This window comes from Parasteatoda tepidariorum, chromosome 8 (genome assembly GCF_982258835.1).
Source record: "Parasteatoda tepidariorum strain Cologne lab strain chromosome 8, Ptep-v5.0, whole genome shotgun sequence".
In the NCBI taxonomy this organism is placed as follows: domain Eukaryota; kingdom Metazoa; phylum Arthropoda; class Arachnida; order Araneae; family Theridiidae; genus Parasteatoda; species Parasteatoda tepidariorum.
Window position 1 is genome coordinate 25,174,446 of NC_141762.1, and position 24,546 is coordinate 25,198,991.

At 32.8% G+C, this 24,546-nt stretch overlaps 1 protein-coding gene across 6 annotated transcripts in view; it reads left to right on the forward strand.

Annotated features, from left to right (window-relative positions):
- LOC107450713 (uncharacterized) overlaps nt 1–24,546 on the forward strand; it is an 89,828-nt gene that overhangs the window by 45,818 nt on the left and 19,464 nt on the right. For all 6 annotated transcript variants that reach the window (XM_087150019.1, XM_087150018.1, XM_043040697.3 and 3 more), the window contains one exon: nt 22,780–22,933. In XM_087150019.1, coding sequence (XP_087006145.1) covers nt 22,780–22,933 — 154 coding nt within the window. The remainder of the gene's footprint in view (nt 1–22,779; nt 22,934–24,546) is intronic.

Consider the following 24,546-nt stretch of genomic DNA (forward strand, 5'->3'; position numbering starts at 1 on the left):
TAAGGTCAAGGGAGTTTAAAATATTAGAGGAGCAGGCTTTTGAAAACGCAGGAGATGAACGGTGGGGAGAAGAGTGGGAGAAAAAGACGATCTGTTCTGAGGGAAAAGAACAAGGAGGGAACAAGGGGATTGAGACTAAGGACACTGACCTTGCTTGCGAGAATTCGGACGGGAGAGGAGTGCGAATCACTCCGGGGGGTCTCGAGGTGTTGGAGAGAAAGTCAAGTGGGGGTGAGGACAAAGATCCACCATGTATTTTAATGAACCCCGAGCGTGGGGTGAAAGAATTTGAAGAAATGTTAGAGGAAGTGAGGGAGGATGGTCAGCGAGGGGTTGAAGTGAAGGTTAAAAGTCCAATTAACGCGTTGAGGAGGGTGGATTTGTCCTGTGAGAAAAGAAAGGGAGATAGCGACGGCGCGATGGAATCTAAACTTATGTGGTTTGAGGGGAGACAAAAATTATTTAAGTATCCTAAGAAGGAGTTGTACACAGCGGCAAATTCAAACACTCCCGATATCAGAATTAAACCCCGTAAGGTGCGGATGAAAATAAGGGTTTGTTTTCAGAAAGGGTGGTCGGAAAGAAAAAGTAGAGCAAAAGAGTCAGCTAGTCACTTAAGAGGAAGTGGTATGGAAAGAGATATGTTCCAGGGGATTAGGTCAATGAACTTGAAAGAGTGGACATTTGGGCAATTTGGACGGTTAATTTTGTATGCTAATTATTATTATTTGTTAGGCAGGAATTTTGGACATGACTTTAAGGATTTTATTTTGATGGAATTTTATAAATGGATTTTGGCATGGATATTTTATTTTTGGCCTGATAAAAGTGATTTTAATGTTTTGATTGTAAAAATATTAGGTTCTTTTATGCTATGTTTTGATTTTGTATTTATTAGTTTGTCAAGTGTCCTAGGTGTAATTTTATGTTTAATAAGGTATAATGCGGCCAATCTCTTTTGCGCACGGGAATGTGTGCGTGTAATTGTTTTTTTTTGTGCAGGGATGGGCTTGCATTGTTTTTAGGTTTCACTTGTACGACCAGGGAAAAAGGTCGAACTAGATGAAACCGGGGGGGAGGTGTCAGGATCCTGATTCCTCTCCCACGCATTTGATTGACCCCTTGACCTGAGGGTCAGAGGGTGAAGGACACTGCAGGTGTCGTCCCCTACATTTGGGGGTGGAGCAAAGGACTGTTTCTTATGGGAAAGAGGATTTTTTGGAGATCAGTTTTGAAGGCAGGAGAGATTAGCCTGGAACGCAGAAGAGTTGAGTTTCGAGTTGAACTATGCTAGAGAAAGTATGAGAGAGAAGGGAGCAGCAGCGCTCCGGAATATTATATTCTCCAATTCATGTATCATTTTGTAAATAATTCTATAATCAAGAATTTAGTAATAAATAAGCTAAAATTGAAATAATCCTTGGTCATCCTTAATGAGTAGTCTTTAAAAACGAACCAAGAGACAAAAGGTCTCACAGTATTCAACGTCAATTCATTTTTACTTATTAAATAAAGCTGATTAACTGTACTATTAGATTTCTTCCTATTTGTCTACTCTCCTTTAGTTAAGCTCTCTCGAGAGAAAAGAGGTCTCTTAAGGCAACTTCATTAAACAAGTTGACTTATTTATTATGTTTCAAAGAAAGCCATCAATATGTGAATCCCACAATGGACTGATCGTAAAAACGTGGTTCCCAGTCAAGCATCACTGGCTGCGGTCAGTAAGCGGATGAGTGACCACTTTGATCAGCCAGCTTAGGAACCGTGCACGGTATCGGTCATCGTTGAACGGTTCTATCATAAAGTTTTTGACTTAGCGCGCAGGTCGTCGGGCTAGGAAAGCAAGGTAGCCATCCCCTCCGTAGAAGATCGAAATTGCGATGGCATGTCTTGGAATCATATGTTTCCCAGATAGTCGCCAATAGCCGATTGTATTATAGTTCGACGTAAATAAAATAACTGCCTACTATCAATATGTGAAGCAAATTATGAATTTATGCATGTCAGGTATAATTTAGTCAATACAACCAAAAGAAAAACACGTGCATCATTTGACAAATAATTCTCCATTGCATAACCATCCACCTTAAAAAATAAACAAATAAATAAATATTAAAAAAATTATTGCAATTCTGAAGAAAAAAAAATCGCTCCAAAAATTTAATTTAATTTTGTTTTCTTATAACAATCATTGAACAGCCGATCCAATTTTGAGTTTACGACTACCAAGGTTCAACTCCGTAGCCTTGTAATTTTGAACCCAATTTTAGAAAACAAGTAAAATCCTAAAACAAGTATTAGGAGAAATTCGCTTTCGTAGAGAACTCTTTGATGGAACTAACCTGCATTTGCGTTACACACGGAGAAAAACGACGAAAACCTCCCACGGTGAAGCCTGGTGGCAAGGACACTTTAATTCATGATTACCACTCAGGATATAGCCATCACTGTTTGTCCTAGAAATTTTGGGTCCTGTATCAATGGTTCATTTGCCCAACTCTTAAGTTATGGTGCCAGGTTACAGCCCTATTCAAAGAACTGTCGGCTGTCAAAAATTGCGTAAAAGTGAAATAAAAATTTAATTAAAAAATTGACAAACCCTTTATTGTACCAAGTATCTCAAGTATGTTTTGATTAAAACGTCATATGGGCTAAATAAAAATGAGAAAAAATTTTCTCCAATCATAAAAGTGTCGAAAATATAAACTAATTAACAATACGGATATTGTTTAATGTTTCTTCTCCATTAATGATTGCTTTTTAATACGTTTTTAGGAGGAACCACATGTCTCACATTAGAGGACAGAAATTTAGTGTCCTGGGCCAATGGTTCACTTGCCCTATCCTTTCGTTCTGGTGCACTTTCGCCATTGCAAAGCACCGATAGGTGTCCACCTTCCAAAATCTATTTAAATAAAAAGAAAAAATTAATAAATAAGAATATGTCTTACCTTGTTATCGTACTAAGCTTTTCAAATATATTTTGATTTAAACGGCCATATGAGCTGATTAAAAAGGAAAAAAAAAATTGCTGGATTATAAAAATATCGAAAATTTGACTTATTGAAACTAATTAACAATACGATCATCAGTGTTTGAATGTTTCTACTCCATTAATAATTAATTTTTACTGTGTTTTTAGGAGGAGCGAGATGCCTCACATTAGAGGATATTTTCCAAATGTCGAATTCATTGAATTCGAAGGAGGTTCCCACAGTCTCCATGCACAGTTACGCGAGGAAATGGCAGATACAGTTGTGCAGGTTTTGAATAGATATAATATACCATGATTTATTATGATTGTTACAATAAATAAAGTAATATTTGCGTGTTATATTATATAGTGCGAGTCTATTATCCCGATGTTACGGAGCTTTCTCACTGCATGCGATTTTCTTATGCGATCGCACATCAATGCAATTCAGGCATTCGTCTCATATGTAGTTTCCAAACAATCCCATACACGTCTAAGTCTAAGGTAACCGCATGCAGCGTGAATAGCCTTTTCACTACACGTGCTACACACACCTACAATGACCGATGAGAGAGAAGCTTTTTATTTGTGCGCTGTTGGTTTTATATAATGCTTGATAATACATATTTCACCAATCAGATTCTCGTTGGAGATGTGAGAGTCAAGATAATTGATACGCACTACATATTATATGGTGCGAATTAGGACTGGGCGATGTAAGAAATTTTTATATCGTGATACATCGTCTGTTAGACATCGTGATATAGCGATGTATCGCAATTTAGTATATGTTCATAAATTATCTATCAGAGATCTTTAAATTTATCAAAGATAAATAAAAGGAATAAATCGATTACAAATCTAAAGGTCTTAATTAAAAACAAACCCAAGCTTTATTTAAATTTTTTTTAAAATTAAAAATGACTAAAGATTTATTGGTTTAAAAATAATAAAACTAACAAAATATTTTACATGCATACATTAAAAATTAAAAGGAAAAGAAACGAAATTAAAAAAACTAACTAAAGAAATGTTCTCGTTAGTAAAACATTTTTTAAATTATTTGTTTAAAAAAATATGTGCTTTTGAAGCATTGTTAGACCTTTTTTTAATTTATTTAGTTAAAAAAACAAAGTTGTATTTAACTAATGGTCTAATTCTATACTTAATTAATGTAAAAATAAATTCAAGTTTTTCATTTATTTATTATTGTTTTCTTTTTTGAAAATAAAATCGACTATGGATTTATTTGTTTAAAAATGATACAGACTGTCTAATAAATTATAAAACAAACAAGTATTGAAAGAATTTTATGAAAAATTAAAAAAAAAAAAACTTTTAAGTACCATTGTTAAATTATTAAAAAGCGTCAAAACATTGCTTAACTTTCTATTCAATTAAAAAAGATATTTGTTGAACTAATAGCCAAAATTTTTTAAAATTAAAAACGACTGAAGATTTATTTGCTTAAAAATAATCAAATTATTATACTTACGTGCATTAAATAAATTTAAAAAAAAACTAACTTTTCAAAACGAAGTTAAATACAAAATACCCCTATTAAATTATATCGCTCAAAATGAAAAACAATTTTTAAATAAAACGATGAAAAATCTTTTTTTTATTCATGTTTTCTTCTTATTAATAGATTGAGTTCAGAATGAAGAGGGTCATTCTCACTGAAAAGGTATAAATAGACTAAAACATTTTCTTAAATTAAAGTAATTAAAAAAGTGATAAAAATTACATAAATGCCTTTATTTATTTTTGTTATATGTCCTTATAATAATGGTCAAGTTTCCTATTTTATTTTATACACGATTTAAAATATTTTAAATTCTGCCTTGTCCACGGAGGAGATGTAATAGTCAACGGAGGAGACGTTTTATGTTATAAAATGTAAAATGTCAATGAAGACTAATTCATTAATTATTGGGTACAACTGATATGAGTTTAACATTAATAAGTAAATAATAAAATATTTTATCATTAGAGATAGAGCTACTTCCGATTAATCATGCTGATATGAAAGGAAACATCCATTTTTAACCTAGGTGTACAATTTTTTAAGTAACTCTTACTGAATATTAATATCATAAATTAAATTGTAAAGACTATTGAAATAAAAATTCAGTCTCCACATGAAAGTTGAGTGTTGAGGGTATTCTTTTATGAACATTTTATGCAAGTTAAACATACTGTCATCCAAATAACGTTTTTGTTTTTTTCTCTTTTCTTCTTGTTATTGCTTCTTTTTCCCCTGGGCACAAACGGCTTGCTCTATCAATTACTAGAAATTTAATTAAATTTAATCACGATTTTTCTGTTGAATCTTTTTCTGATACAATTTTAAAATTTCTTGCTCTTTTTTTTATTTTACTTTCTTCAAACAATATAGGGTTTTCTTTTAATTTCTGTTTAGCTTGTCTCATACTAAGTTTTTTCTGTTCCCTTCTCTTTTGCATTTGAACATTTGATTGCTTTCTTTTTTTACATTTTGGTTTTGCCCTTTTTTTCCTAAACTTTGAAGAGGAAAAAAATTTTAAACATCACAGAAATTATTTAGAAAAATTGCCAATATTTACTTCTCCGATAAGAAAAAGTTAAACTTAATTGATTTCCTTTAAAAATACAGACAAATTAACACATTTGTTCCAGTTTAAAAAATATCAATTAAAATAATATAGTTTTTTAATTTTTCAAATTGTATAATGGTTATCTAACACATTGTCTCTTCCATTGACTGTGTCTTCTCCTCCGTGGACTTGTTATGTCCACGGAGGGGACGTCCATGGAGGAGACAAAAACTAGTTCTTGAATTTTACTGATTTTTAATTTTAAAGTTACAAAAATGGGGCAGTTTTTTTTTATTAAATATACTATTTTTGCAATCTAAAATTCATCTATCAAAAATAAAATAATTTTCTCTTACCTTCTTTATGATGTCCACGGAGTATACGGTGAGAACTTTTCCAAACCCCAGTTGAACACAGCAAACCAAAACTGACACCAAAGAGAACAAAAACAACTGATTGTAAATATCAGAAAATGGAATGGTTACCTTTGCCAGCAGCTGTCTTATAGGGATTTCGCATATGCTGCCCTTTATTGCATATTTACCGAACTATATTAATTGTCCATGGAGGTAGATTTCATTTTTGATGGAAAAAGTTTACTAGTCATTTATTTTATAAAAATAAATTTTTTTAAAAGAAATATTAAATAAAAAGTTAATATAAACATTTAACTAGGTAAAACTACAAAAATCATTAAAATAACATTTAAATTGTTTAACAGCCATTTAAAATTATTTTGTGTCACCGACGTAGGGACGTCCACGAAGGGGATTTTGAAGTTACGTTTATTAAAAATTAAGAATGAAATATTAAATACATTTAGCAGAAATGCATATGATTTGTTAGTTAGAACTTTACGAAAAATGATGAAGAAAAATATTAAGAAATCTGCTGTATTTCCTAATATTTATTACTAAGGGACTTAAAAAATCACCTTTTTGTGAGAATGACACAAGAACGAAAATTTTAGATAGTAGTGATTGCGCAACGATCGCCAATAACAGTAGATCTGCTGAATATAATTTTCAAGAATCATTAAATCCTGACAGACGAAAAAAAGAAGGAGAAAAGAAGAAAAAGTGACGAATTAATGCACAATGAAACGATCGCTAAGTAGTAAAGTGCACACCGATCACAAAATAACGTAAGTCCAGCTGAAAATAATCTTCAAGAAAAGCATACTTCCAAAGACAAAAATGGCACATAAATAAACTATGCACAGCGTTCTATTTCAACACCAATCCTCGCACGAAACCGGGAACTTTTCGTTATTCGACATCATGAAACTAACATCGTCGTCGTAGCTAGACGCTAACAACAGCTCCACAGTTGGACGAAATCAAAATAGTCTTCGTCACCGCGGTGACAGAGTTAGCGTAGGCAAGTATTCTCACATATTAAATCGCTAAACCGCGAGCGTTGTCTTACATGACGGCTTAAATCAGATTTCTGATGCATCGCCTAAAACGAGAGTCACTCGCGTCAGCTTAAATCAGATTTCTGATGCATCGTCTAAACCGAAAGTCACTATCAGCGGCTTAAATCAGATTTCTGATGCATCGCCTAAAACGAAGGTCATTATATCTGCCGGCCGATATATGCATTAAATCGATATTTCGGGATACATCGATTTATAGCCCAGTCCTAGAGCGAATCTATTATCGTGATGTTATGAAGCATTCTCACTGCTTGCTATTTTCTTATGCGATCGCACATCAACACGATTCACGCATTATTCTCACATGTAGTTTTTAAACAATGCCATGCTTGTCTAAGGTGAGGTGAGATAATTATTTAGTATGCCTACCTTCATCTATCAAGAGGTACCTATAGATAGAATCAAGTTAACATGTCTTATATACTAGTGGATGGGTCTTTAATATTTATGGTGATAGTTATGCCACATTACTCCCTTTCCAGAATTTTATCTGTGATAGAATTCGTTGAATCAATGCCACTCACTAGTTGATTTATGCTGTTGGTTTTTATTTTATTTTTTAATTTATTTTTTATATATAATCTTCATTTTTTTGCTTATTTTATGTCATTTCCCTCATAATTCTTTTTCTTTTTTTTAATTTAGTTTATTGACCGAGAGACTTATATTTACTTCACTGGATTTTTTTTTTAACTTATAATTTAAGCATAGTAACTGTTTAATGTGGATTCGATGTTGGAAATTCATATCACCTCACCATTATGGAATTATTAGTTTAGTATCCACATTAGATGGCCTAAAGATTTAATTAAATGAGCATTTTGCTCTTAAAAAGAAAACATAACATTCTTAGATGAAAACAAAACTTAATTCACATTTCCTTACCACGCAGTCACACTTTATTTTTTATGCCGGCTTGGCGATGATTTTATTCCCCCCCCCCCCCAGTGACTGAGGGTACCCGAAGAAACGATATAATCACTAGAGCAGAATATGTGATAAGAATTGTACAATGGATAGAAATCATAATAATATGAAAATTGGTAAACAATAATTAAAAAAATATAACAGAAATTCAAAGAAAAAGTATTTTTTCACAACTATTAAACATACATCACAAACTAAACTACAATAATGAATTATTTAGCTATGTTTAGTTATTGCAGATATATATTGTATATATTGTACTATCGTATATAATGTACAAATTTTATTGGTTATAATCTTTGAAATGAGACTACAACTTTGCTTTTTCTAAAATTTGTAATTTCAATTATAGCTTATTTTTAACATTTTAGTACTGCAATTCACAATCAATAACCACATTTATAGAGTTTATTTAATAAATACCATATATCAAATACATAATCGAAAGTAGTGTCCATTTATTCTAACCCAAACTCCTAAATTGGGAATTCAAATGGTTCACGGTAACAAGAACATTAAGTTCAACAAAGAACAAACAAAATAATAAAACGATGCAATAAAATTTTAGTTAAAAGCAAGCATTGACTCTGCCCTTCTGTTTAGTATATTGAGTCAGTTTTTCATTTAGAAACAGTTTAAAATTTATTGTCGAATGATACAAATAAAAATCTGCTAGAATGTAGTTAATAACATTTGTTTAGAGTTAAATAGCTGGAAAAAACATGAAAATTCCGTTTCAATCCGATCCAGAATTTAGTTTATTTCTGTTAGTCACACAGTTTATGATCAATTTCTTCAACGGATAAAATGTTTTCTATTGAAGTTGGCGAAAATTGATAAAATTATGTTCCTATAAATTAACGAGTTAACAGAGTTTTCTCAAAGTAGGGTAAACTATAAAGTAGGGTAGTATGTTCGTACCATGGAATAAACACTTAAGCTTAGTTGATCCTTAAAAAAAAATCATAGTTTCAAAATTATGCAAAATTGCAAATTATGCAAAAAAAAATTAGGAAGATTGCATTATACTGTTTTAAGCTTCAAGTGGTTCAAATAATAAGAAGTAAGATAACCAAATGAAGGAACAGTTCGTACCATTGAATAAACACTAAATTTTCCAGTTAATGAACACTTAATTTTAAGAATTTTTGATGCTCTTTAGGAATTTATGTGCTCTACAATTGTCTAAAAACAAGATTTTATCTTGAATTATAACTGTAACTACAGTTAACGTGGAAAAAAAAATTTCTTCAGTCACAGGAAATGGAAAGTGAAGTGGGATTTAATCAGTAAAAAAAAATTTTTTTTCATTTTCTTTTTCACAGTTTGATAGTCGATTCTAAATCATGAATGTTTAGCATTGTGTAATAAGATGATGTTTTTATTATTTTATCACTTTTTTTGCTTGCTCTTTTTCCCTCATTTTTTGACGCTTTTTTTTCTTTTCCTCATACTTTCTTGCTTTAACTTTGTTTTAGCTCTTTCAGTCTCTTTATATTATCACCATTTTTTTGAAGTTAATTTATTTCCTTTTCTTTTGATTTGACTTTCCTCTTTTTCATTTTTATATTTATTTAGCTTTTGATAAATAAACATAGTTTACAAAGCTGTCTAACGTATGATATAACTAACCAATGCATTTCTAAAGATGAATTATAAATAAATTATAATTCTTTTTAAAAATTTAGCAATCAAATAAGCATTTTGAAATGAAATTATTTCAGGAATTATTCATACAACATTTAACAGAATTTTTGGCGTCCTTTATATCGCAGAACTACTAAATATCTTAGAGCCAAGTAAATCCAGTATTTTACAGTTACACCAGTGTTTTACAGTTTTGTCTTGGTGCTAGATACTATTCATTCACTGGAAAATCTATTCCCAGTGAAGGAACATGACTGTTCCTTCACTGGTAAGAAGTTGTTTTTTGTATTTCTAACAGAATTTTGATCTATAATATGACTAAATGTACAAGAAAATTAAAATGTTCCTTTTATTTTCATTAACTTGGAAAAATCCCAGTAAAGGAACACTTGTTCATTCTTTGGTTTTTCATCGTTAGGTAATCCAGTTAATAAACACCCACAATTCTCAGTACTTTGCTTTTGCTGTGATGCTTACAAAAAATAAAACGTAACTTTAATAACCATATTATGAATTCTCTTTTTCACACTGAGAAAAATAAAAATATTATACGCAATTAATTGCACTTTAAACTGGTAATTACAAACACTGACCTCATAATTTTGTCAAAGAAACAAGGTGGTACACACATAACAAATTCAAAATTCTTTTTTCCGAGAAAAACTGCATGACCAGGTAACCCATTGTATTGATAGATGATGTAAAATACGATGATCTCCGAAGTCAAATCATTTGAAAACATTCTCAACAGAAAATATATTTAATAACGAGAATAAAAGGTATGATGTTAATGCTACAGTGCCAGTGAGGAAACTGAATACAATTAATCCTTTGGCATTACTGCGCAGAGTGCCATCTGTTGGATTTTAGAAATTATTATTAACATTGAGAAATATTATTAACACTCCCCCCCCCCGATGAACACATAGTTCATTGCAAATTAAACATTTCGAAATATTAATCAAAGTTACATTTCTCAAATGTAAGGTAACAATATTTTTTAGAAAATATGTTTCACGAGCATTAGTTCAAACTCTTACCAAATCACTGCTTTATAAGTGAAATTATTTAAATTTAAATAAATAAATATCAATTAAGGTAATCAAATTATCATATCATGAATAATAAATCAAACAATTTTCACTACACAAATTCTTTTTCATGAAAAAAGTTTTTATTTTAACAAACATGTTTAAACAAGGAAAATATATGTATGCATATTTCCTTTAAATCAAAAAAAGTTCAAATAATATCTTAGAATAAACTTAATTTCTAATTTAAATATCTTAAGTAATATAGTGAAATAAAATGTTGAAGTAATAATAAATGTGAATTGAAAGTTTAAATAAAATGTTCAAATTAATTAATTGTTCACTTCTACATTATATAATAAATTCATAAGACTTTTCATTATTGACGTTTCCGTCCTCGAAGCACATGCTCTTATTTTGTTATCACGTCCTTGAAATGTTTCCACAATTTTTCCGTGTTTCTACATGCTCCGTGGAAGTTCGTCATTATGAATCAAAACAATGTCATTGACTTTAAAATTTCGATTACCTTTATCCGAATAAACAAAATTGATAGCTTTTAAATTTAGTAGATAGTCCTTTTTCCATTTCTCCCAAAATTGATTTATATTTAAAATTTTTAATTAACTTTTTTTTCAATCATGCGGTCAATACCGGATAATTTGACTGACTGTAAACTTATTACTCGTCTTCCAAGTAGCACGTGGGATGGTGTTAGAGGAAAAGTTTCTGGCGAGTCTGTAGTCACACAAGGGATGGGTCTCTAGCTGATCACAGCTTCAAATTCACAGAGAACTGTTTCTAGTTCTTCAATGGTCAAACATTATTTCCTCACCAATGTCCCAAGAATGATTTTCATTAAACAAATCATTCGCTCGTAGAATCCACCCTACCAGGGGGCTCTTTCAACGATGAATTTTCACCTTGTTCCCTTGTAAAACTCACTTCAGATCTGCTTCTAATAGACCACATTTTTCTCAATTCAAACTCTGAGCGCTTAAATGTCTGAGCATTGTCTGAATAAATTACAGAAAAAGTCCTCTCTTGATATGAGGCGACGAAAAGCAAGTAAAACTGCTTCAGTTGTTAAACTGGAAAATATTTCCAGGTGTATCGGTCGTGCTACTGCACAGGTACGTAGCATGATGTAAAACTTACTATCAGAATCTTTCACAAATAAGGGTCCAGCTAGATCCAGGCCTGTAACTGAAATTGGAGGCGACTGTTCTATTCTGTCTTTTGAAACCATAATTTAACTTCCTGATTGAACATGGAATCCTTTACATAAGACGCATCTTCCAACAATTAACTTAATAAATTGCCTACCTTTTGGGATCCAAAATTTCTCTCACACTTGTGTTAGTGCGTTTGAAATACCACAGTGTAGGGTCTGTTCGTGTGCTTCTTCACTACTTAAGCAAAAAATACAGTTCCGTTAAAAAGAAATCTTTATACTTAACACTCGTAGTTGTAATGAATGTGTGCGATTTTTGTGTCTGAAAAATCTCAAGTTTTACGTTTGTAGTTTTTACGTTGCAAATATTTTTTTACCAGCCTTGTATCATTTTTATGCTGATTTAATTGATATCCAAACAGCATATTATTCCTTCAAAAATTGCAGCTCTCGTTTAGTGTAATGGTGCCGAAACTGATTTAGGAATTTAGCACTAGGCTAATAATTATCTAATCTACAACTCACCTCATAACACACCTTAACAGTATCCTATCAATAATTTGTAATTTCCGTAGTAAACAACGCTTTTAATACACTACTGGCCATTAAAATTGCTACACTAGGAAGGAGACACACCACGAACGTGAAATTTGCAGGATGGATAAAGCATGTTGTGGTATGCAAATGATAAGCTTATCAGCGCGTTCATACTAAGCAGGCTGCTGTAGCAACACCTACAATGTGTATAAGAGAACAAATTTGACAGTAAGTTCCTCATACAGGAATTGAATTTGAGCGCTGTTCTTGGGTAAGAAAGTTTTTGTTATGCTTCGTGTAAGACGGAGAAATACCTACCAGCACATGTCTGAGTTTGATCGAGGTTGAACTGTGGTCTACCGGAATCGCGGTTTATTATACCGAAGTATTGCTGTTCGTGTTGGTCGAGATACCATGACTGTTAGCAGAATATGGAAGCGATGGGTTCATGACAGTCATATTAAACGCCGTGCAGGATCTCAGCGGCCCCTATCACTAACAGCTGAAAAGACAGACATGTTATCCACATGACCTTAAGGGATCGTACAGCTACGTCACGAACCCTGAGTCAACTAATGGGGTCATTTGAAAGACAACAAGTGTCTGCACAAACAGTTCAATGACGTTTACAGCAGCATAGACTGTCAGCACGGTGACCATGGCTTCGGCTACCCTTGACACCGCATCACAGGCAGGAGCACCTCCAATGGTGTGATCAACGACGAACCTGGACGCAGAAATGGATTGACGTCGTCTTTTTAAACGAATCAAGGTTCTGTATACAGAATCATGATGATCGCATCCGTGTTTGGCGACGTTCACCCATTGGCAGCTTGCATTCAACATCGTCACACTGGCCTATCACTTGGAGTAATGGTATGAGGTGCTATTGGATACAAGTCTCGATCACCTCTTGTTCGCATTGCCGGTACTTTGAACAGCAACCGTTACATTTTTGATGTGTTATGGCCAATTGCTCTGCTTTAACTTCGAGGCCTCCATAACGCCACGTGTCAGCAGGACGATACACGATCGCCGGTTGCCCACACTGTCCTGACTTTCCTTGACACAGAACATGCTCGCCCGTTGCCCTGATCAGCACAAATAGTCTGGTCAGAGCCGCGATGGCTCAGGGGATAGAGCGTTCACCCTCCAATGAGGTGAACCGGGTTCAAATCCCGGGGATGACTGGAATACGAATTCCGCATCCGGCTTGCACCGACAGCAGTGCTGATGTGAAATATCCTCAGTGGTTGAGGGATCATAGGTTAGAGACCTCCTGCCTTCAGGCTAACCGTGAGAGGTTCTCGTGATTTTCCACTCCATGTAACGCAAATGCGGGTTAGTACCATCAAAAAGTCCTCCACGAAGGCAAATGTCTCCCAATACTTGATCGAGGAGTTCCCTTGTCTTCTGGATTAGGTTCTAAATTACAAGGCTACGAAGTTGAACATCAATAGTCTTATTGATGTTAAGACGAAATTTAATGTTAAATTTAATGTTAAGATGTAATTTAAGAGACTTGTGATGGAGACGAAAGACACTCTAGCACAGATAACCACTACATCTCAATTGGACGATTTTCTTGAAGATGTAACTCAGAAGATTACCAATATTTGTCATAGCTCAAAAAGGAAAATATGTAAGAGCCATAAAAATAGCCCTAAATGGTGGTCGGTTGACCTCTCCATACAAAGAAAGAAGCTGAGAGCAAGAAGAAGACTTTTTCAAGCTGAAAAGGATCTTCAACTTAGAATTAAGAAACAAATAGAATACAAAAAAGAAAAAGCTATCTATAAAAGAAACATTAAAAAAACGAAAAAGGAAAGACTAAAGAATTATCTTAAAAATATTACAACCCAAGAATGCTTTGGTCCTGGTTATTTGATAGCCAGAGACAGGTTTAATAGCCATCATGACTTTAAACAGATACATAAATCAGATGGAACTATCACTACCACTAAAAAAACCACAGTTGAAGCTATCCTGGAATATCATTTCCCATTGGACCAACACCCCTCCCCTTTGCTGGAACCTGAAAGTTGTAACAAAGATCAACTATTTACTAAGAATGAAATTACAGTTGTTGTTAATAGTATAAAGAACAATAAAGCTGCAGGTTCCGATAACATCCCCCCTGAAGTCATTAAATCCATATTCTACTTGGAACCAAAATGGTTCATTGAAATCCTTAACAAGTGTCATTCGCTAAATTATTTCCCTACATTATGGAAGAAAGCTAAATTAGTTCTTCTCCCTAAACCTGGAAAGGATTTACACCAACCTGAAAACTATCGTCCCATTTCTCTTCTTCCGGTTTGGGGGAAAGTGTTGGATAAATTAATAACAAATCGATTAATCTTTCACCTTGAATCTAATAACATTCTACATACAGATCAACACGGTTTTCGGAGAGGTAGATCGACTACCACAGCTATGAAGTCCTTACTTGAGAAAACTAAGAAAATAAAGGATAATGAACATCACGCACTGGGTATTTCCCTTGATATCAAAGGTGCTTTTGATAGCGTCCTATGGAACAAAATTATAGAATAATTGAATTCCTGCAACTGCTCCTATGACTTAGTTAAGTTGATTTCAAGTTTTTTGGACAACAGAAGGATCCTGTTTGATATCCAGAATGAGAAGTTGGAGAGACCTCTAGCAAGAGGAGTCCCACAGGGTTCAAGTCTGGGACCGATCTTATGGCTACTTATAGCGAACACTCTTTTAAATATGAAAAGGGAATCTAATGAGCAAATAATCGCATACGCTGATGACTTCCTTTTACTTCTCAACGGAACATTTCTTGATAGACTTGGACCCCAAGCCACTATGATTTTGACGAAATTTGAAAACTGGGCTATGTCCCACAATCTTCAATTCAGTACCAAGAAAACTGTCGCGATTGTTTTTCCTAAAGCCAATCGGGTCTCAAGACGACCAACTATAAAACTCTGTGGGGCTAACATTGCAACGAGGGAAACCATAGATTATTTGGGATTTAGATTGCATTATCAGCTTTCCTGGTTGCCTCACCTTGACTTTATCTATAGCAAAGTTACTAAATTTCAAGCTAAACTAAATAGAATCTCTGGGGTCGACTGGGGGATTGGCCCTGATGTTCGGAAATTCATCTACCTAAACAGCACTCAGAAACTTATCTTATATGGAGCAGAAATTTGGTTTTCCCAACAGGTAAGAATCATTAATAGATTGAAAAAAATGGAAAGAACTTCTTTACTGTCTATCACTAAGGCATACAAGACTGCATCTACTGACTCTCTCCAAGTACTTGCTGGAACAATTCCTCTAGATATGGCAGTAAACATAGAAGCTCAACTTAATAATATTTTTCAACATGAAGAAGAACATATAATCTATAAACCAATACCTACACCTTATATTTATCATCCGGCTGAAGAAATTTTACTTAAATATCAACTGCATTTACCTACTTATAAAGGACTAGAATTATTTACAGATGGATCAAAAATATTAGTTAACAATGAGTTTAAGACAGGATGCGCTTTCGTGGCCTATCTGGAGGGAGAACCTGTTGAAAGAAAAACCTTTCGCATCTCTGATCACGTTTCCGTGTTTAAGGCTGAATTATGGGCCATTCTCCAGTCGATTCGTTGGCTTAAAGAACAAAGAATTACAGACAATATCTCAATTTATACGGATTCCCTGTCTAGCCTGCAAGCTTTGGAAAGCAGCAACTCTAAAGAGTATTTAGTCCACTTAATAAAACAAGAATTCACAAACAATATCGCTTTACATTGGATAAAAGCACATGCAGGCCATAAGGGCAACGAAGAAGCTGATAGGTTAGCCAAATTAGCCTGTGAGAGATCAACGGTCGACCTGTTTGAAGATCCTAGCAGGCGGACTGCAAGAAAAACTTTGGAACGCGAAAAATTGATTGAATGGCAGGAGAGATGGAGTGACAGCTTCACAAAGGGAAGGCACACATTCGAGCTCCTCCCGAAAGTTCAAACGAGGAAAATCATGGGGAATTTCTTTTTAAATCAATTCCTAACTAATCACGGCTGTCATGGACAACATCAAGCCAGGTTTTTTGGGGGAGCTCAGCTGTGCAGTACCTGTCAGCTTGTTGAGGATTGGGAACATATTTTAATCCAGTGTACAAATTTTAAGCACATTAGAGAGAAATTTTTTCATTCAAAAACCACCTACGAGTTTATAAAGCAGCATTGGTCAAACCCTAAAATAAAAAAGGGAATTGAGGAAATAATAAGAAAATTGTTTAGTAACAAGGCACCTCCCTGAATCCTGATGGCCTTTTGCTGCCTCTTGTTAGGAAAAATACACCTAAATCACGGCTTATTAACTTTCCTGTTATGGTTTGATTATTACTTGAATTTTCTCTTAAAATGTTTTTTTTTTGGAGCTTTAGTCTCATGCTTTGTCAATCTCTGCCCTTATGTGATTCCTCATTTTGAAAATTTTAATCACTTGTGTTCCTAGAGTTTTTATATATGGTATATATATGTCCTTTCTGTTTAAAAAAAAATAATAATAATAATTACTGGAATTTGATAACTTTAGTACTGTTGTGCCAGCCATAATTATATTCTGAGTTACAAACATCCTTTATTTTCCATGTGAAATTGTTTCCTTTTATTAACTTTGCACCCCTACTGAAGATGCGACATCAATATCTCTTCTGATTGTTACTGTTTATTTTCTTTGTAGTGTTTGTTTCCTTAGTTTATTTCTAAGTAGCACCGTTTTCTGGATTTCATATTTAATATTCCACCTATTTGTTAAAACTCTAATTTGAAAATTTTGAATATGTTTGCTCATGTAATTGAACTGTTACGCTCACTTCGAACTTTCGGAGTGCCCCCGGATGCCCCCTTACGGGGGCGGGACGGGCTTAAGCTTGTTATCAATAGTCTTAAACCCAAAATTGGGTCGGCTGTTCAACGACGATTATATAAAAAATGTCGACAATCAATGGTTGCCGAATGTCAATGGTTGCCGAACGACTGGCACGCTAGTCGTCAGTCACTTCGATGAATTGAGGCATAACGTTGAAGCTGCATGGAATGCTGCACCCCTCCATGCTATCTAATCTCTGTTCGACTCGATGCCCAGGAGAATAACTGCTGTTATTGCTTCCAGGGGAAGCTGCTCTGAGTACTGATTTCTCAGGATCTATACATCTAAATATCCTGAAAATTTAATCACTTGTTCTTCCAACTCTAATGTATGTACCAATAAATATTATTCGTTTATTTGCATTCCTTCCTGGTGTAGCAATTTTAATGGCCAGTTGTGTAGTTCAAGGCTAAAAAAATAGATTAAAACAGAATGTCGTAACAAAGCATAGCTACCGATTTTTACTTTCTGGTAAGAATCCTTGTTTCTTAGTTTCCGGTTTTACTTTTAAATTTCAGCAAAGCACAGAAACTAAGGATTCCGAGCAACCACCAAGTATATATTTGCAATTAATTTGATTGAGTTTACTTAAACTTATCTCGTCTGATGAATTAAACTGTTTTTGTTGCACAATATTGAAGTGAAAGCAATTATTTTGGGGGTGCCTCTATTTTGTTCAGGTGAAATTAAAATAAACTTCTCAAGTGAAGTTTAATGATAAGCGTTTAAAGTGTGTTTTCAATTTAAAATTTTTGATCCAACATTTCTCAAAGAGCCTTATACTAGATTAAGTACGGTTTTCGAGATTTAAGTTCGTAACCTTGTATTATAGTATTATCCTAACTCGATTGCAAAATGGTTCAGTATAGAATGGTAAAATGAATAAAAAGGCCATATTTAACAACAATCAAATTGAATAAATGTAATAAATTGCTTCCCAATAAGCCTAACAAATAGTGTAGAACGATCACAGCATCCTCCAGTCGGCCAGGCAAAAACGTAACCGTGCAGACCACCGTGTTGCAGGGCACACCCGGACATGTCCCATTGGCCCAGTCCCTCCCTCATATCGTTGTACGGTCCTTTTAATCTTTTCAAAATATTGTTTCAAGCTGAATATACAAATTCAGCGGGACACTAAAATCACATCAGCTGGCAACTAGTGGACTGTGATGCAAATTTTGAAGAACCTCAAATTTAATGCGTAAGTTACAATTTCACATGATGTTCTTGTTCTCTGCACGTTTTAAAAAATGAAGAACTATAAAACCTCTTGTAGCCGTTCACAAATGACGTCACACTTGAAGAGGCGGAAAGGGGTTCCAAGATGTGTGACATCCCACATTTTGGTCAAAACGTAAAATATTTCTATTCAACAGATCAAATATTTTTTATTTATTTGTTTTCATACTTTTTCTTCTTTTTCATCAACATAAGCGCACATGTAATCATTATTATTGTTATACTCACAAATCATCGCTTTGAAATTAAACCGTAGTAACACAAAAAAAAAATCGAAAAGTTAGATATTTTGGTCATTTTGGGAAAAAAAAATCACCCTTCTAGGGAAACAACGTGTTATCTTCATAGTTCCATAAAATTAATTTAGAGTGTTGCAGCTCAAAGTACTTTAACTTATTTCGAAATTACCGCATAATTGGAAATGCTATAAGAATCAGGATTGGCTCATTGAAAAATGTAAAGAAACAGGGTTTTTTTAATGTAAACTATTTTGCAATAGTCGCCATAGCTTCGATTCAACTTGTGGTGGAAGTTCCTGAAAAGTTAGAAATCACTCTCCTGAGAAACTTGCTTTTTTGAGTTACCACGGTTTAGTTTCAAAGCGACGAAATGTCATTAAAAATGTAGGTCAAATTTTTGAGAATACTTGTAAAATTTGAAACATGAATTTTTTTCTGACCTGTAAGCATATGTTTGTATAATGTGGCGTGACAAAGGGGTGTATGGTGAAATGTGAAACGGTGATAAAGTGTAAGAGTATAGTAAAAAAAAATGTTGCGTGACATTATTTGGTGACGGTGTCTTAGAAACAATAATGTTCTTAATGTAACTGAAATGCGGCCTTTAATGTTCTATTTATGAATACAAATATTAAGGTTTAAGAAGAAAAAAAATAATTTAGATTTTCTTCTGAAAAAGGGTCTAGTCTAGATATATACTATACTATTGCAATTATCTAAATACTGTACTATTACAATACTATACTATACTATTACTTACTATACTATACATAAAATAATCTGCTATTACAATACTATTGCAAATGTCTAGACTAGAGAAAAGACTAGAAAAAGTAAAACAATGAAAGAGAACTATTTTTTCAGCAATAAAAAACAACAAGTATTGTTCCACACTGTTAAGAATATTTGCTTTTAATCTCTGCTTTATTGCTTTATAACTATTTACTTTATATCGATTTGCTTTATTGCTATGTAACTATAATATTTTGCTTCATAACTCATTTAATCTTCTTTAATCGATTTAAGAATTTATTTGTTTTACATTTGATGAAAGTACTAAGCATTGGAATGGACAGGTGAGTCGAAGAGTTTTGTAACTATAAAATAATACCGAGCTTTACTTTTTTAATTAATAGTTTGTTAAGAAAACTTTTTTTTTCATAAGAGGCTTTTATAAAAATGTTTCTAAGTGATTTATTTATAAATATTTTTAAGAGATTCAGATTTATTTGCAGTAAAATTGTAACAGAATGAAAATTGCTTCTTAATGAAATATTTACGTCATAAATGTAAACATGTATTTTAATGTAAACAAGTATTATAATAATTTGCAAGCAAGTACTTATTCTTATCAATATGTGTTAAAGAATATCTGATATTAGAACAGCATCTTGTTAAGCTTAATTATACACCAGCATTAAAAGTGTATCTTAGGCAGGCATATAACACACAAATGTGTGATATATACTATAATTAATTTATCAAATTAAACTTGTGGGCCTATCTCTAAGAAATGAAATTTCCAGTCATTACTAAATTTAATCAAGCCAAATTTATTCCAAATAACTGTTCATATGTAAATTCAGTCATTATTCCTCATTCATTCTGCAAATTTTTGAATAATAATATAACTAAATTCATTAATTTTAATTAATTGTTCTGAATAAAGTTTAAAATAACGGCTGTAAATCACACTCATTATATAATATTTGCACTATATAATTGCTGCATGAAAAACATGAAAGCCGATTACATTTATCAGTTTCAGTTGTAATTAATAAAAGTTACTAATTTTTATTAATCAATTTCCTGTATTCAAGATTACAAGTAATCACGAAAATTAATAATCCTATTTTCTCATACTATATATATATATATATATATATATATATCTTATGAGTTCTGTTTACTTGCAGCTTAAGCGCATTAAATGAAACTTATTGTTTTTCATAACTTTCTTCGTGATTTCTTGTATTTATTTATTTATTATATATATATATATATATATATATATATATATATATATATATATATATATATATATATATATATATATATATATATATATATATATCTATATATATATATATATATATATATATATATATATATATATATATATATATATATATATATATATATATATATATATATATATATATATATATATATATATATATATATATATATATATATATGTGGGGGGGGGACGGCATGAGTGGTCGTCTTAAATAAAAGACACGTTCTTAAACAAAAACATATATATTGAAGATTAAATTTACATTGGGACGGACGATTAGCAATTAACGATTAAATAACAAAAAATAATAATAAGTAAGGAACGTCTTTAAAAGTTTTGTATAATCATGACTTCTCTTTGAAGTGCATATCAACACGTCTTTTTCGATTCGTTGTCCATCGCGCTGCCTCCGGGAAATCCCCACTGCTTCCTCGTCGTGCACAGGGATGAGCTTTCAGCTTACATTGACTGGCGGTACTTCTAGCTTACGGATCTGAGAACTGAGATTAGGTTGCAGCTTTGTCTACAGGACAGGAACTGGCACCACAGATAGGAACTGGCACCACAACTCGGCCCTCCTGTATCTCGCCTGGTCCTCCAGCGACTCTATAAAGAAAAAAAAGAAAAAGCAGAGCAGACTGAAAAATATAATTGATATCTGAAAATTAAATGTTTTAGGTTAATAACGTCTGTTGTGAAAAAATTCTTTCAGGTAAGAGTGTATCAGTTCAGGAACGTTAGGTAAGAGTGTATCAGTTCAGGCACGTTCACTCTTCCATCTTTCACGTCTTTCGTCTTTTTTTTTTTTCAGAATCCAATTTTTCCATCATCAATTTTTGCATTAATCTTTTTTTAGAATCCAATTTTTCCATCATCCATTTTTGCATTAATCAATTTTTTCGTGAATCAATTTTTTCGCGAATCCCACTTCTGAAATTTGTGGGGACGGCATGAGTGGTCGTCTTAAATAAAAGACACGTTCTTAAACAAAAACATATATATTGAAGATTAAATTTACATTGGGACGGACGATTAGCAATTAACGATTAAATAACAAAAAATAATAATAAGTAAGGAACGTCTTTAAAAGTTTTGTATAATCATGACTTCTCTTTGAAGTGCATATCAACACGTCTTTTTCGATTCGTTGTCCATCGCGCTCTCTCCGGGAAATCCCCACTGCTTCCTCGTCGTGCACAGGGATGAGCTTTCAGCTTACATTGACCGGCGGTACTTCTAGCTTACGGATCTGAGAACTGAGATTAGGTTGCAGCTTTGTCTACAGGACAGGAACTGGCACCACATATATATATATATATATATATATATATATATATATATATATATATATATATATATATATATATATATATATTTGGATGTTAGAGCAACATTCAACAGCACTATACCTATGAAAAAATAAGGGGCTGGTTCGTTTCTTAATTTAGGAGAAATAATGCTAGATTGTATTTAGAACTATTATAAATTTTCCTTTCACAAATGCAACCCAATAAAAATAGGCAATTTATGGTTTTGAGAGCATAATTTTAAATAACACATTTGTCTATATTATGATATATTTCAACATGTAATTTCAACTAATGGAACTAAACAAATTAAACTAATGAAAACGATTCAACCTAAATTATGCAAAAACAGAGGTATTTTATCAAAAATATGAACTAAGACAAATATATAATGTTAAACTACCTTTCAAAAAATAGTCACAACAGAAATATAACATAAAGGGATAATTTTATCAGGAAAAAAATAATTAGAGAACCTAAAATGCTATATGCCTTATATCTCAAATTGAGATTGGATGATAGTCACATATTTTACATGTTATTGGATTGGATAGAGTAAATATCCACCATCAGTTAATTTGCGAAAATTAAATAAGGATTAAAAATATATTTGGATTTTTCTCTCCCTCTTTCGTCAGATTAGTTTGATCGAAAGGGAAAAGCTTCTTTAAGAGAAAAAATTAGCTTTCTTAAACTTGAAAGTTTTGTCACCCACAGACTCTCATTTCGTTTTCTTTCTCTCCTTCTTACTTTTTTTAGCACCACTCCTGTTAACTTAGCTTATGACTTGTATGAATCCACTGAAGGCAGTAACCCTAACTTAACACCTATAGTTCTTCTTCACGGGCTCGCATCGGACAGAAAAACATGGAAACATTTTGCACCAATTATTGCCAAAAAAACAAAGAGAAAAGTAAGAATAAGTTAATATTTTTTTTGCTGAATCAATTGAATCATACGAGTATTTTTTTAAAAGTATGCTGTATTATACCAGTATTTTTCGTATAGCTCAAACTTGTTGATTTTAGAAGAAAAATTCAATGCACAGTGTGCCCTTAATTAAAACTGGTATTTATAAGCAGCTCGTTTCACAAAGTATGCATGTAAAATTGAATGAAAATTAATTAATGGCAATTTTTTCCAGAAAAAAAAGTTTCAACAATCGTTACCAGATGGCGACCATCAGGAATCATTTTTATACAGCTTGGTCTCCTAGAGCTCAAACTTTGAATTCTTGCTCGCTCAGTTGTGATTGGCGAAAGGTTGGTCTACTATGCTACAATCACATCTATTTCAGAACTTAACAGCAGAAGCATGTATGTGAGATCTTACAGTAGATATTACTTTCAACGATTGAACATACGATTTCACGAGAAAGCAATAATTGACTTCAAATAAAGGTGGATATTGACGAAGACTTGGTCTACCATGATCAAATCGGCTCTATCCAGGAACCAAACAAAGCAAAAGCATGTACGTAAGATCTTCAACGATTGAACATACTTTGACTTTCAACAATTGAACATACGATTTCTCGCCTCCACGGCAAATTATAACGGACATTATATAGAGGTGAGGATTGATGAAGACTTTGACTACCATTATCCAATCGCATCTATCCTGTAACCTAACAATAGTAAAAGCATGATAAGCATCTACGTAAGATCTTCCAAGCATATATTACTTTCAACGATTGAACATACGATTTCACGATTTCAGATGGCGGAAAACAATAATGGTCATTACATGGAGGTGGGGATAGACAAAAACGTAGTCTACCATCTAATCGCATCTATCTCGGAACTTGACAAAGCAAAAGCTCTTACGCAAGATATTCTAAGCTTGGGGTCATACAGTGTGTACCAATACACAAATAATTTCGAATGCTAAGGTCAGACACTGTACTAATATACCTACCAAAAAACACAATATTGCTAAAGGGCATCATGCAACATGTATCAATAAACCTACTAGAAAATAATCTCCGTTATTAAAGTCATAGAGCGTGTACCAATTCACCTGTCAAATAAAATCTCTGTTATCGGGGATCATAAAGTGCATACCAATATCATTATACGGAAAAATAATATTTGTCACGGGTGATAGTGACACTAGGTAATAAAAACCTCAAAATTTATGTTCAGAAACTCGGTATCAAGATATCAATTTACTTACTATACATGTTTAATATAATTTTTTGAAATAAGATTTATGATGAAATTACTTACCAATGAGGAATAACACACTTTTGTAGAAATCAATTTAAGGGAAAACTTAGTTCTTGCTAGAATCATGATATCGGATTATAAAATCACGTGAATATGAGCTATCGGATTATAAAATCGCGTGAATATGAGCTATCGGATAATAAATCGCGGTATTGGATTTTCAAATCACGTAAATACAAATCAGAATGCATGATTTTTAGATCGTGTGAGTATAAATCGCAATGTGTGACTTTTAAATAACGAATAAATACAAAAGTCGATGTTTGAAATAACGAAAGCGCGAATACGAAGAGCGATA